The sequence below is a fragment of the Apteryx rowi genome, unplaced genomic scaffold (genome assembly GCF_003343035.1).
Source record: "Apteryx rowi isolate R43461 unplaced genomic scaffold, aptRow1 scaffold_648, whole genome shotgun sequence".
In the NCBI taxonomy this organism is placed as follows: Eukaryota; Metazoa; Chordata; class Aves; order Apterygiformes; family Apterygidae; genus Apteryx; species Apteryx rowi.
Genome location: NW_020450925.1, coordinates 227261 through 242178, shown reverse-complemented (window position 1 = coordinate 242178; position 14918 = coordinate 227261). Strand labels below are relative to the sequence as shown.

At 35.8% G+C, this 14918-nt stretch overlaps 1 protein-coding gene across 1 annotated transcript in view; it reads right to left on the bottom strand.

The window, feature by feature from the left end:
* Positions 1–14918, bottom strand: part of ADGRL4 (adhesion G protein-coupled receptor L4) — a 74971-nt gene that overhangs the window by 25730 nt on the left and 34323 nt on the right. The window contains 5 exon segments of the mRNA XM_026084600.1: positions 309–492; positions 584–757; positions 2478–2548; positions 3090–3245; positions 9431–9583. Of these exon segments, the coding sequence (XP_025940385.1) occupies positions 309–492; positions 584–757; positions 2478–2548; positions 3090–3245; positions 9431–9583 (738 nt within the window).

Below are 14918 nucleotides of genomic sequence, written 5' to 3'. Positions count from 1 at the left end.
TAAGATTCATAGGATATTTTTATGCATATAAGAGGATTCACTATGTCAGTGTGGCTATAATGAGAGATTGAAAGAGAATCTGAAAGGACAACTTCCCACAGCCTCTCGTTAGTTTTCTCTGGGCTCAAATGTTCAATATTTGACAACTATGATACCTACACTGAAAGTCAGGTGTTAGTTATGAAACATACAAATTATCACCTGTGTGTTTTATATAACACCATTTCTACTCTTTATAATTGTGCTGAAAAACTCTTCAGTGTAATTCACATCTAAAGTATTCCTTAGATTAATTTTCTTTATCTTACCTATGTCACTTGCATTAGCATCTAGCTGTGTTGTCTTTTTGATGTTCTGTGACATGAGAAGCGTTGCTTGTTCTACAGTATGCATCAGTTTAGTCAGACTCGTTCTTTGGTTATCTACAGGAAGAGCTTCCCAGACTGTAATTTTGTCTTTTTGTAAAAGATTGTTCACAGTGTTAACCAAAACCTGTAAATAAAATAATATTTTTAAGCATTAGAGTCGTACACTATTTGTAGAAGAAGAAAAACCCCACAATTTTAAGGCTTGATCCACTCACATTAATAGTTGTATTACGAAGTGCTTCATTGTCAGGAACTGAGTAATGCATTGTATTCAGTGAAGAATAAGATAATGCTTCTACATATGAAATCACATCTACAGGTAAAAGTGGTCCTAAAGTATTTTTATTAATTTCTTGCAGCATCTCCAAGGGTGTTTTTAAATAACTAATCTGAAAAATACAAGAAATCACAAGTAAAGCCACAAACAATTTCTATAAGTAGAAGAGGAAACCCAATGCAAATGAATGATTTCTGTGAATTAACAATAACATAATACCTTTTGAGATGCTTATGCATAAAAAGAAGCACTGTTTAACTGAACAGGTCTACATGTAAAGTAATGGTGTTACTCAAATAGAAGAGGCATGACTGATAAGACCCTAGCAAACAACTATGGTAAAAAAAAGAAGTCATGTGCTATCATCTACTTTTTTTTTTTTAACTTCTGCAGCTCAGTTTTATTTATCATAATGCTGTAGTAGGGACTAGTAAATGTTCTGCAACATATTTTGCAAAAATAATTAAATATCAATAATACATCAACTCAATTGACTCTTTTCTGTTAAATTTTAGTTGAAGTGGTGGGAGCAGATGGGCAGTATTTATTTATTTTGTTTGGATTTTTTGGCAAATGCAGCTTATAAAGCATGTAGATTAGTGCAACCCTACTGCGTATTTCACCCTTACTGCTTAAAGTTTAACGAGTAATAGGCCAGAGAAGGTGAGATGCAGATGAAGTGTTCAGCCTAGATTGCAGGTTTCAATGTCATGGCTGAATTAGAAAAGAATTTATACTTCATAATGCTGAAATCTAATGAGATTTTATCCATCCAACTCCCCCGATTTTTTCGGATGTTGATTTGCTAAGATATGTGGTTTCTGCTGCTGAACAGCTATTGTAGCTGTAGCAATCTTTGATTGCATCTGAATAGAACTACAACCCCGGCTAATAAATGGGCTAAAATCTGACACACTATTATTTACATAAAGTTGAGGTATTTTGATTTATTACTTTAATTTAAGTTTAGTTCAACTACATATTAAAAAAAAAAAGATCCTGTTTTGGTATTCACCACATCTTTGGATGCAAACATGGTAAGCAAGTTAAAATAATGCATTATATTGTACCTTAACATAGAAAGCATGTTAATACAATGTATATCTTACGCTGGGTAAACAAAAGCTTTTAAATTAAGATCTTTCTGAATCTGGTAACTTAGGCAAGCTGCTTAATATAAAATGCAAACATATACAATTGGTTTTAATTTATTCATGCTTATGTTTCATTTATCCTTCTAAATTAGACATCACTATAGTTGTGGACTAATGAATAGTGAATTCATTAATTTATTTAATTTGCTTCAGGAAATCTCTGCTTCTGGTGAAAAAGTCTTGAGTCCTGAGTCTTTGGGTCTGTAAGTCTGTGCCACTTTATATACTATGCTTTGAGGAGTAAATATCCTAGCATGCCAGGATACTATTGCTCCACTTTCTATTTTGTCATTTGTTTACATTACTTTTGTAAGCTTTCTGGCTTTCACTCTGAACAAGCAAATAATTGCACATCAGTAAGTGCAGCAATGTATAACTTCAGAAATTACAGAAACAGTTGAGTGATTACCACACTTCTGAATTTTTCATGCATCATGACATACTTTGCTAGAAATACAACACACACATTCCCAGCAAGTTATTACCATGATTTGAACACATAACTGATTTCACATAATTTGGAATTATTAAAAAGACTTTTGTAAACATGCTTAAGTTCAATTGTATGCTTGAAGCATTTGTTAAAAGCTCCTTAAGAACTATTATAATTGAAATAACAGTTTCAAACAGAAACAATTAAAGGATTTGCAAATTAATCTATAAACCAATGCTACTTACTCCAGCTAAAGTTCTATTAATATGTTCAGTTATACAGTCTTTGTATAACTCACACTTGGCCTTTGGATTTTCTGTAGAAATTAAAAACAAAATGATTATTTTAAGTTTAATTCAATATTCAATATATGCTCATTGTAAGAGCTCTTCTTTAAGTAATTCCCCAAACCACCATCATTCTGAATTTATGCACATAAAATGCAGCACTCCAATCTCAAACTTCAACTACAAAGACCTTATCTTGACAGCAGTTACTGTTTGTACAATACTGAAACACCACTGAACTGGACTAGAGTATTTTTATTATGTCTTTGGTGGAGTTTGGCCCCTTTTCTTGGGACTTCTACCAGGGCAGTTAAGAGAAGGTTCGAATTTACAGAGTGGCATACACATCTGAACAGCTAGGAGGAGGTATACATTTTTCAGAATGGATTTCATCACACTGTTTAGCAAAAATACATTTATAAAAGCATTATTCTGAGGAAATGTAGATGTGACTGCCTTGCCTCTTTTCATGTCTTGCTGATTAATCTAACTGAAGATAAAGAGACACTGGTGGGTTTCTCAGAAGATGTAGCTCTATAATAACACATAAACCTTTATAATATCATGTACCTTGGCAGGAAGTGCCATCATTTGGCTTAAACTGCAATTTTCCTGTGGATGGTTGATAACCTTCCTTACAGGCGCAGTTATACCCTCCATCCACATTTTCACATTTTGCATGATCTCCACAGGCAACAGTTCCTTCTTTGCTGCACTCATCTACATCTGCAAATATCATGAGAAATTGAATTTTTTATTAAGTATTTACAGACTAACACCTTGCTGCTTTGTTGATAATAGCCCTGCACACTGCAAGCAATTTCACAATAAAATTTCTTGGAAGAAAAAAAAGGCAAAAACTAAAAAGACGAACTTAATGGCAAAACATCTGCCAATTATGTTACTTAGGGATTAGCAGGATAAATCATAATTGATAATATTTTTATACCACCACTTTTATTACTATGTAATATTGCATTGTTCATGTTTTAAAAGCATGAGTTGAAATATTAATTCTATCATAACAAAACACTTGGCATGATGAAAATCATCTGAAATCCATTTTCCAGAGATTAGACTAAATAGATTTTCTCAACCTTACTATTCAGTTAGAAAAGAGAAAGAAACTGCAGCCTTTGCTTTTAAGTCACAGATTTAAAAAGATGCTTCAAAAGATCATTCTATCCATCTGGTTAATCTAAGATTTAAGCTCTGTGCCCTTTAAAGTGCTTGGCATGTCTTTTTTTTTTAATCCACAGTTAAATTACATTTGCCTAAAATAGCTTTTGTCCTTCTAAATAATTTTCTGTTAGGTAGATAGGTTCAGTAGCTGGGTGGGGCACACTCTACGAGAAAAAATGATGAATTCCAGTAAAGGAATTCATGAATTGATCAGTTTAGGTGGGTAGGGCACTAACTCCCTGGCTGGAGTGGGGAGCAGTTTGCATAATTTGTTTGGCTGAAGATAGAGATCAAATAACTCAATAGATTTACTGGAGAAAGTAAACTGGGAAAAATACCAAAGAATTCTGAAGAACAGAGTAATGGGCTGTGAAATGCTGTGCTGGAAAGGAGGGAAAAATAGGTGGACAGGTTTGGGATAGGTATATCTAAGGAAAAGAACTGAAGAATGAAGAAATGATATATGAGTAGATTTAAATGAACAGGATGAAGTGGGATGACAATGAATTTGGGAAAGAAACAGGGGCAAAAGCAGGCCTGATGCACTGATTATTGGAGAAGAACAGCGAGCTGGACTGACAGGAGGGCTTTGTGCAGCCAGAAGGGATTTAAGAACAAACAAACAAAAAACAGATATAGGGGGTTGGAAATGCACCTTTAGCATGCAGAATCATTTTTGTACCCTTATTTTGACACAAGATTGTTGGTGGTTTTGGAAATGGGATAAGACAAAAGTGAGCAATAACATATGAGAAATGTGGAAAAGCGTGGAGGTACAGAAATATATACTGCATGTCTGTGGATATATCTTGGGAATATAGAAAGATATCTGAAGGATGCCTGAGGGCCCCTCTGCCTTTTTCACAGAACTTTTTGATAAATTAAGTAGAACATTCTTTATTAATGGCAAGACAGCCTCCTTACATAATCAAATGAATGCTTTCTTTTCCTTTTTTTTTTTTTTTTTTTTTTTTTTTAAATTGGGGCAACAGTAAACTGCATTTGAACTTTTAGTGGAGCACCCAACAACTTCTGCATCCACACCCTTTTTTTTTTGTTCTACACTTCATTCTCCAGGTTCCTTTCTTCTGCTTGCAATGCTAAAGGCCTCTTAGGGGTCAAGGAGATGGGTGAGGTTTCACCCCTATCTTCCACATGCCTCTCTGCCTCACTGAGCAGTGGGTCCAATTTACACCTGAAAAGCTGCATTTTAAATGGGTGGTTCAGAAGCTCCAGTTGAAAAGCAACTCAAGATGTTAGTTTGCTCCCTATTTAATGCCCAGAACAGTAGATGTTCTTCTTTAATGAACTGAGGTTTGCATTATCCATATTTGTACAGTTTCTGTGACCTCAGTAGTCATAGTCATACTATACTTCAAGGAATCTGACAAAAGTGGGAAAAAGAGGGGGGAAAAAAAGGGATATAGTGCTACACGCAGGCTAATTCATAATTAAATGCTGTCATTTAAAGACATAAGGCCAAAGTTCCTACTCTTGSCATTTAAATAACCTCTCACACCAGTAAACTGTAAAGCTCTTTTTGAAACAAGTAGGTGCCTCTCAGTGCCCTGTTGTATGACTCAATGTAACACAGTCAAACCTTGATTGAATTGAAGTGCCAAGGGTGAAAAACATGACAATACCAGTTTGCATAACAAGAACACACATCAGCCTTATGCCAGAGATTTCTTTGGCCTTGTCAGCTACACTGAGAAGGACATATACATCTCAACAAGATATTCAGTATATAGCATAGTATTAAAACTATGTAAATGACAACAAGCTTTACTAAAACTTACAATGACTTATAAATATATAAATATTTGAATACATTCCAGATCATCATTGCTAAGTATCAAGTTGCCATGTGATTTACTCTTGCAAGTATTTCAAAATTATTATGATAATTTGCTTTTCATGAACCTAGTTTGGTAAATCATTTATTTGTCATTATTGGGCATTCATACAAATTACCCTTCTTTTTTGTAATTATGTCACATATTAAGTGTAAAGGAGATTTTAATGAGAAGTAGGATTATCCAAAACAACAGCAGAAACTCAAGCAGCACGTCACATCTCTGGCAACAGGATGGCTATTTAAAGTCTGATAGAGACACCCTGTTGAGTATATGCAAATAGACTTTCTGCAGTTGAGTTGTCCATATGGAATGAGTCCATATCACGCCTATCTAATTTACTGTTTCCTAGAGAAAAAGTCTCCAGGATGACAAAATTAAAAAACAATATGCCTGATCTTGCAAGGTACTAATCAGCTTCACACCCCTTTTAAATCAATGAGACTTTCAAGGACAGTCAACAATTTGTGGCAGTTACAAGAATGCTCCTTTTAAGTTTCTGCTTTGAAATAATTTGTGCCGTAGCTGTAGTTTTTTGTTTCTTTATTTTTTTGCAGTTATTCCTTTTTAAATGAATATGCAATTGTTGGACCACACACGGACAACAGCTTGTCAGTGCTTTCAGCAATCCAATTTGACTGGAACTTTGGGGCTGGTAACTTAAACCATCCTCCTTCATTTATGGTGGGAGCAGGACTGGGCTGCCAAAGCTTGCATGAGCAGTTTTCACAGAGAAGATTCCTGAGCAAAGGTTGAAGGATAGCAGCTTTTTAAACAGAAGAGCATTTGCCATAGCTCTGCCAGAAACCGGCCTCTTAGTAAAACATTCAAAACAAATCCTGGAGTTGGACTTTGAAGCTTTTATAATAGCTCTGATCAGAAAATAATATCACTGACACCACTTAGGCTAGTGTGAAAATAGATTTATAACCTTTTATTTTATTTCTGTGCTTTGTCATTCCTCATTTACTGCAGCGGGCAAGGAAATTCCAATTAATATAGAAGTACTGAGAACAGTTATTATGTTCAGTCTTGCCAATTACTGGATTTTACCTACATCACTTTGATTCTTCATCAGTCAGTCAAGACAGCTTGATATCTACATTATACTGTCTGCTTATTAGTAGCTTGCAAGTGCTTGAAAAGTCCARTTGCAAAGGACTAGATGTTCCCTCCCAGTGTCTCCATACTGTGGAAGGCAGCAGCGTACACAAAGTAGAAATAAAAAAGCCTAAGAATGGCACAGGTAAAAAATCTAGCAGTGTGGCATAATGTTATATCCCAACTGCTACAACACTCTCCCATCACAGAAAAGGATGTGATGGAGAATGGGTGTCTTCCCAGTACTCTCAGAAGAATCTGGGAAAAACCTGAAGACCACTAATAGCTTGTTTCTGGAAAGGGCAGAGTGGCATGGACGTCACTTTCATTTTAGAGATGGCCATTTTCATATTTAACTCTGTTGACTGGGGCAAAAAAAGTAGGTTTGTATTTCACCTTTTTATCTGCAGCAGAACATTCAATAAAATGTGAAGTCTAAGGATAAAACGTGGCTTTTACACAGTAAATAGATTTTAGTATATCACATTCAGAACAGTAGAAAAATGTCATCTTCTTTAGAACTATCATACCTCTGCATTTCTTTTTTTTTCTTCTCCATTTCCTTTCTCTCTCTTTTTGCTCTCTCCTCTTCTACTCTCCTGTTCTACCTCTATCTGCATGTTTCATTACCATCTCTTCCCCAATTCCATCTGATAATATGATGAAATAATGCTGACTCTCAACTCAAGAGTTAACATCTTGGTTGGAGTAAGAGGGAACTGACATTTCCCAGAGCTACTATCTCAAGCTGTTTTGTGATCCAGGGATTTATGACTTATACTCACTTCGTATTTGGAAGATTAATATAACATCCAAAAAGGAGAGAAACACACACATGCATACCCACAGAGTTTGAAATGAACTCACACACACAACGATACACCACACTTGCACCACTTGGAAGTCCACGTAGGTTTGATGGCATTTGTCTATAAACAAATAGGTTGCATAATGGCACTCTCCACATTTCAACCACTGTATTTTTCAGCATTTATTTTATATATATACACTTTATTATGTGTATATATATACACATATACTTTATATATATATATACACACACAGATATATATATATATATATATCATAAAGAAAACTTAAGACTATGTAGAATTAGGAAAAAAACTGGGACCTATAAACTTGTGTGGGATGGATGCTTGGTAACTCTGTCCTCTGATTTGTACCGGGTACCTTCCACTATGATTATCATGGCAACTTTGATGTTTGCTTCAGCTGTGTATAGCACAACCTGAATATACTACTGCCAGATACCTAGGTACAAGTCATATCATCTACCTGCAGCACCAGATCCACTGAGTACAAAATATTCTATTATTGTTATCTGGCAGATAAAGTGGAAAATTAGTTGTGGATCAAAACGTTGTCTTTAGGACTTACTGCTTGGTAAAGTAATGTTTAATGAGGTTTAATGAGATGAGAACATGTAAACCCATGTTTAATGAGAAGAGGTGCCCACAGGTAATTTTTTATTTCAGTGTGAGTTTTGGAAGCTCTCAGGTCCTCCCATACAGACTGGCAAAAAAAAAAGAGAAGTGATAAACTGACCCCCAGTACAGGATAAAAATGAACGAATCTGTCCAATAGAGGAAAGAGGGAAACATAGGAAATTGGCAAGTTAATGGTAAAAAGCTAAAGTGACTCAAGGAACAGTCAGAGAAATAACTTTGAAGACAAAACTTCTGAAGCTGAGAAAATGTCGTAACTGGTAAAAATCAAAGCTTGGATGAGAACCACGAGAATATTTACAGCTCAGTGTGCTAACAGTCTCAATCCCAGCTAATTTAAGAACGATTCATAGTGGCTGAGTAAAGCAGAGCTCTTTTAGATGGATGTGAGCAATGGGCAAGAAATGTTGATTAGATCACTTTCTGGCTTAATATGCATCCATTCTGCTGATATTAAGAGCAGTAAGAAGAAGAGAGCTTGTCAGCACTCACAAGCTCACAGGAAACATATCTAGAATGAGACACAGTCAGCACAAAGGTATAAAAGGCAATAGATTTATTTCTCATTTTCCCATTCCCTGAGGACTATTGCAACATACAGAGAAAATTACCAAGGGTTTGAGAAAAGAGAAATAGTTACAGTTCTTCCATTCAAAGGAAATCCTAAAGGCTTGCAAAGTTGTTCAGAAATAACATTTTTCCCAAGAACTTTTCCTCCCCTGTAATCTTGAACATGATCCATCCAGCTGCAATGGAAACAGAACCTGACGGATGGCACAGAAGGTAGGATAACTGCTGATCTTGCTCATTGCTTTTGATCTAACTTAGAGAATTACCAAAAATATCCAAGCCAAAGCCCCCAATCAAAAGATATTTGGAGCATAGTAGGTCAAACGTGTGGATTTTGCTGGTCCGGAACCACCTAATGCACTTTGTCATTCCTCTTTGTTTTGAGAATAATTTTGCTCATAGTTCAGGGAAACAGTGGCATAAATGAGTGGATTGAGGGTTACTGTTTTAACTTAACTCTATGTTCATTGTCTAAAATTGTGATGTGGATTAATACTATTGCACGTGGCATGAAGATAGAAGCATTATTAAAATCAATAGCAGCTGCAGTGTTTTGAGTGAGAAATGTAGGCCTGAACTGGAATATTAAATCTGTACCAGTCTGAATTACAGGAATTTCATATCCAGACTCCAAACTTCACAAATCTGAAGGTAGCTTACTAGATTGCTATAAATAACAGAAGCAATAAGAAAAGAATGACAATTTAAAGCTAGCTGGCAGACATTAATAACTTACCCACACAGGAGGTTCCGTCATTAGGTACAAAACTTTGTTGACCATTGCTGGATTTGAAACCAGGCGCACACATGCAGAAATAACTTCCCACAGTGTTTGTGCAATTGGCATTCTCTCCACAAGGTTGAGTAGCATTTTCACATTCATTATCATCTGTCAAGACATAAATTATGGAGAAATATATTTGCATTTGCCAATTGAAGAAAACAATAAAGTAAAAGCTTAATTTAGCCTTGGGTATTTTTATTTCTGTAGGTTTAGAATGCTGAGCTAGCACTTTTAGTATTTGCCTACACAGGTTTCCCATTGACAAGGAAGTAATCAGGTGTTCAGCAGCACTCCTCTGCCCTCATTCTGCATGAGTCAACAAACCAGAAGAAAACTGACGGGATACTGAAATTTATGTCTTAACATGATATTCATTTGGAAGAAGGGATCAAGTCATGTATATGTTTTGTCATGCTTGTATTTGGTAATCTTTTTGGTACCTATGTGGTCTTCACAAATCTACAGATAGAGAATAGCCCCGAGAACATGCCTGGGAATTCAGAATTATAGAAAATAGGGCCCAAAGGGACATCAAAAAGTCACCTATTTCATTTCTCGACACCAAAGCAGGATCAGTATAGCTAAACTGACAGATATTTATCTAGCCTGTTCTTGAGGATCTTCTGTGGTATTTCTAAGCATTCCCAGACAACAAACTGTTAGAAAGTTTGTCCTACTGTCTGACCTGAATCTTCAAATATATTATTGTTTTTCTTACATCCTTTCTTCTTAAGATCTTTGGGATAACTAATGACAACAAACAGATGAGCAAGATTCATGGCTTGATCTTTACCTCTCACAGATTGCTGTGTGAGTCATCAATTTTGTATCTACAAAATTACATGATCTCTTTCACAGGGCTAATCCTATGTCTCCAACGATACAAGAAAGAAGGAGCTATGTATGCAGGTTTTAAGATTACTTCCTCTCTGTAGGGCCTCTGCATCTGCTCTTATTGGGAGAGTGAGGATCCAGGTAGTTTGATCAAAGGTCACATGAAATCATAAACTCATGCATTGTACTGTACAGTCAGTCTATTGCAATGAGTCAATAAAACTGTTTTCTCTCTAGAATATTCCAAGATCCCTGCAGTCTATTAAATAATTATGACCAAACTTGAGAAAAAATTCAAAATCTGCCTTATCCAGAAACTCTACTTATTAGACTGAGAATAGCATTCACAAGACTGATACTTCTGTCTTTCCAGTAGCCCATCTGTTCCCAAAGCACCCCAAAACTCTGAAGTAAGCAAACCAGCTAACAAAACCCTCCCAAACAAGATGACASTCTCTGAGCAGAGGTCTTTATTTTCTTTATTCTGAGAAGGGAAGGGAGTTAAAGGCTTCCTGAAGCTTGCTGGGATTTTATTCTTGTTCTCAAGCAGAAGGTACTCAGGACATGATAAATGACAGGAAAGAATTCTAACAGGGAGAGATATAGCAATTCATTGCAAAAGACAAACGATTAAGAAGCATGACAGGAAGAAGAAATATGATTTCAGAAAAGATGCCCATGGATGAGTTTCAGAAAGGTGCTTCTGCTTCCTGATGGCCAGYGTTCTCATAAGGTGTTTGCAGAGACAGGATATAGATAACTACAGTGTCACGTAAGTTAAGGAAGTGGTAAAAATAAAATACACCAAGAGCTGTAAAGTGTAGCAGGAATATGTTCTGCAGTATAACCTACTCTCGACCCCCCGAATAACTCTGGCACAGTGCATTTTTCAGATTATACCTCTGATGTGATTTTGCATGTTACTCAGTTGACTCAGAGGTGCAAATATCAATTCAGAACTGCAACTTTCCTCAGGGGAATTTGGGTCAACAGTGTCAAATGGATTACACTCATTATAACTAAAATGGAATGTAATTTAATGAGGAATCCCAGTATGAAAGCACTTTGCCAACACATGCCAACAATATTTATTTTACAGCTTTGGTATTCATGAGAAAACAGTGGAGAAGGTGTATGATTTGGATCTTACTTAGAGAATGCCAAGGTAAATCCACATTAGCTTCAGTGAAATCATGGATGGAGGCAGGAGGAAGTGTGGGAGTCCAAGTTGAGAAGCTGAGCCCGGGAAAATGACCATTCCTGTCTGGCAGGTGGCAGTCTAGGAACCAGGCCTCAGAACATTCTGCAGATCCTTGCAGTGAGTTCCACTTGACTGAATGTCATTTTTTGTGTGTTTGCCCGTATTGCAACCCCAGTTTGCTCTAGGACCCTGGCATTTCATCAAGAAAGAGAGTGGACTATCCCGTGTTAGCTGCTAAGTAAACTAAGTTAACTTCCCTTTTTGGGAAGGTATTGTAGTTCCTAGAAAACGATATGCATTGACTTTGGAAAGCACATGGGACAGAAGTCATGGAAAATCAGAAATGGAATGACACGGCAGGACTTCATTCAATGTAGGGACAATAACAGCTGAGGAGATAAAAGCTACAGGCTTATGCAAATAGAAAAGCAAAACTCTTGCTTTTGGTTTGTTTTCTAGGAGTTCAAATATAAGTATTGCAGTCCTCAAAACCCAGAACTATTACCATTCTCAGGTGGCCCAAAGAACATTCAGAGGCATTAAAATGACTCATGAGGTGGTCATTAATAAAATCTTTAGTTTTGCCTAATTAACTTTACTGGGTTACTGTTGGTTTTACACATATTTAGGGTGTCTGTAAAGTTTTTAATGGTGACTACATTGTCTTAGAAGGCTTGCCTACTCTGAGAACCATTAGGAAAGTGTTCTGACTCCCTTTCCTCTTCTGGGAGGAAACAAGTCTCTTTTATAGCTAGCTTACAAAACTAGCTTGTTTTTAATCACCTGGCCTGACGGGATAAATCAGCAAGGAATTTTAGGTTGCATGCACCAGACACACTTCAGGGACTTCTCTTACTTATTTTTGTTCAAATGTAGCTTACACATAACAAGTAATAGAATATTTGCTTAGTCCGTTCCACCAAGCAGTGACTTGAGGTCTTTTGTAAGTTGTTTTTTAAACCTAAATAGTGTAGCTGGAAGTACTGGGATAGAGACAAGAATAGCAATTATGCGTGTGCACYGGATAAAACACAGGGATGAAGCTGCATATGGTAAAAGTTAAGCACATGCTTAACTGCTTCAGTGGCTTGAAACCAAAGAATTGGGCAGGATTAGCGTTTTTAACGGAGAAACGTGATGGTTCATTCTGCAGTGTTCTCATTAATAACTACGGATCACTGTTTATTGTCATGTTAAGGGCTTTTCCTCTATTTCATAGTTAATATGTTTATAGTACATCAGCAACAATTAGGCATGGTGCTAGAAGCAGAAGATATGTTCAAACTGTCCCATTTAGAATATCTAGACAAATGCAATAAAGAAAGTAGCCCTTTTTAAATTAAGAAATATGGAAATACGTAAGTAAGTGAAAATTGTATCACATTCAGAAATGGCAGAAATTGTATCCCATTTCACAAAACTGATAATATGGTGCTTAAAACAACAGAAAATTAAATCCAGCATATCTTTACTATGGTATATGATTCCCAGAAAAAAACTGTACTTGCAAGGATGCATGGTATAATAATTTGAAAAACCTCCAGAACATTTAAAAATAAAAATAGTAACTTACATAGCAAACACAAGAATGGATATTTTAAAGAGTTAAATTCATAAAGAACTTTCATTTCACTGTTCCCATGGTTTAATATAATACTGAGAAGACCATGCTGGGGTATAGCTTACTGGATCACAGGCCCAGGGTGATGCTCACGATGGAAAACTACCAGGTTAGTGAGAAAGGCAAGTGAGGAACAAGTTTTCAAGAAAACAAGAAGTTCTATATACACTTTGACTAGATATGCTTAAATAATCTGCCTGGCTTCACTTGTAAAAATATTTTACAAGGTCAACAATGATGACAAAAATATCTTTAAGTTCTTTATATAGTCACCACATTGAACTGCTGTGTGAAGAAAAAAATCCAATGTGAAGCCCAGGGGTTTAAAGATATTTTCCAACTTCTTACATAATTTATAATATTATTGGATCTGTGTTTTAAGGGGAGTCAGGAAAAAAAAAAGCAGGATTTAAAGATAGGAAATTTTGTATCAAATGTTTTTCCACAGATACAGAGAGGATACTTGAAATGACAGCAAGCGTATAATCCACCTGCTTTGTTGCTACCCAATATAATTATGGTACGTGCATTCACTGCTGGCAGAGATACCCGCTGAACACTGCAGGCAGTACTTCAGGAATGCACACTCCTTTAAAGACTTTTTTCCTTTTTCAGTTACTGATGAAAATTTCAGAGACTTTTAGAAACAAGATTGGCCAAATGGCAAGGTTAATTATTATGCCTAAATGGTAATGCTGCATTCACATCTATTTCATATACATCTGCTGAATAGCTGATCTGTCTTAAAAACTCTCTCTTTTTTTAAAATGGCAATTCAGCCATTATATCTGGTTTGCCCTCAAAATCTTATCATTAAAAATCACAATGGGAGGAAACTTATGAATAATGTCATAGGAAATCTGYGTTAAACAGCCTGAAGAAAGGTGGATATAGGGATATGTATGCAGGCACATGTGAATATGGTTAATATGTTTACTTGATGCAGGTATAAATTAAAACTGATTCTCCATCCTCACCTTGAAAATGCAACTACTATTTATTTTGCTATGCATAAATGCATTTACGGTTAGATAAACTCAGTTATTAGCTGCATGTAACCATTTCGCTGGTAGTTTCGAGAAAATGTATAAGGACATTCTAAAATCAAAACATCTGAAGGGCTGATGCACTGCTTTCCAGACTGCTTTTCAAATTGTCAGGATGGTATTCCTCTGCTAAAACTGCATGCGTTCATTAATGTGGAAACTGAATTTTGATTTAGAATTGAGCAACCTGACTCAGAAGTTCAAACATTAATGTAGTCTTCCCCAGCCACAGAGGACCTTGAATTGGGTCCAGTGTTTGTATAAACACTCTTCCACATTGGATAACATTCTTCACTGTTAAATAAAATCTGCATCAATTTTGTTTTGCATTGATATAAAACATTTTTCTATAAATAACATTCTTTTTTAAAGAAATTTTAAATCATATATGAAATGCAAGATGTAGCTCAAAAGAATAATTTGTGGATTTTAGGACTATGATGCTATTGGAAAATAAAGGAATCTGGTAAGATGTTAGAGGAAAAAAAAGTATAGACCAAGTTTCTTCCACCATATTCCATAGGCTTTCCAAAATGCAACTTTTACCTTGTCATTTACCCTGTTATACTATTAGGTGGATATTAAGTTATGTTCTCTGATAGGAAAACTCTGTGATACCTACAGTTACAAGAAAACATCATTCATTATTATGACAGAAGCATGACAGAGCTCTTTGAATTATCAATTTGAGATGTAGGATTTATTTTGCAATACTGTTTTCATGTTTTACATGAAAAG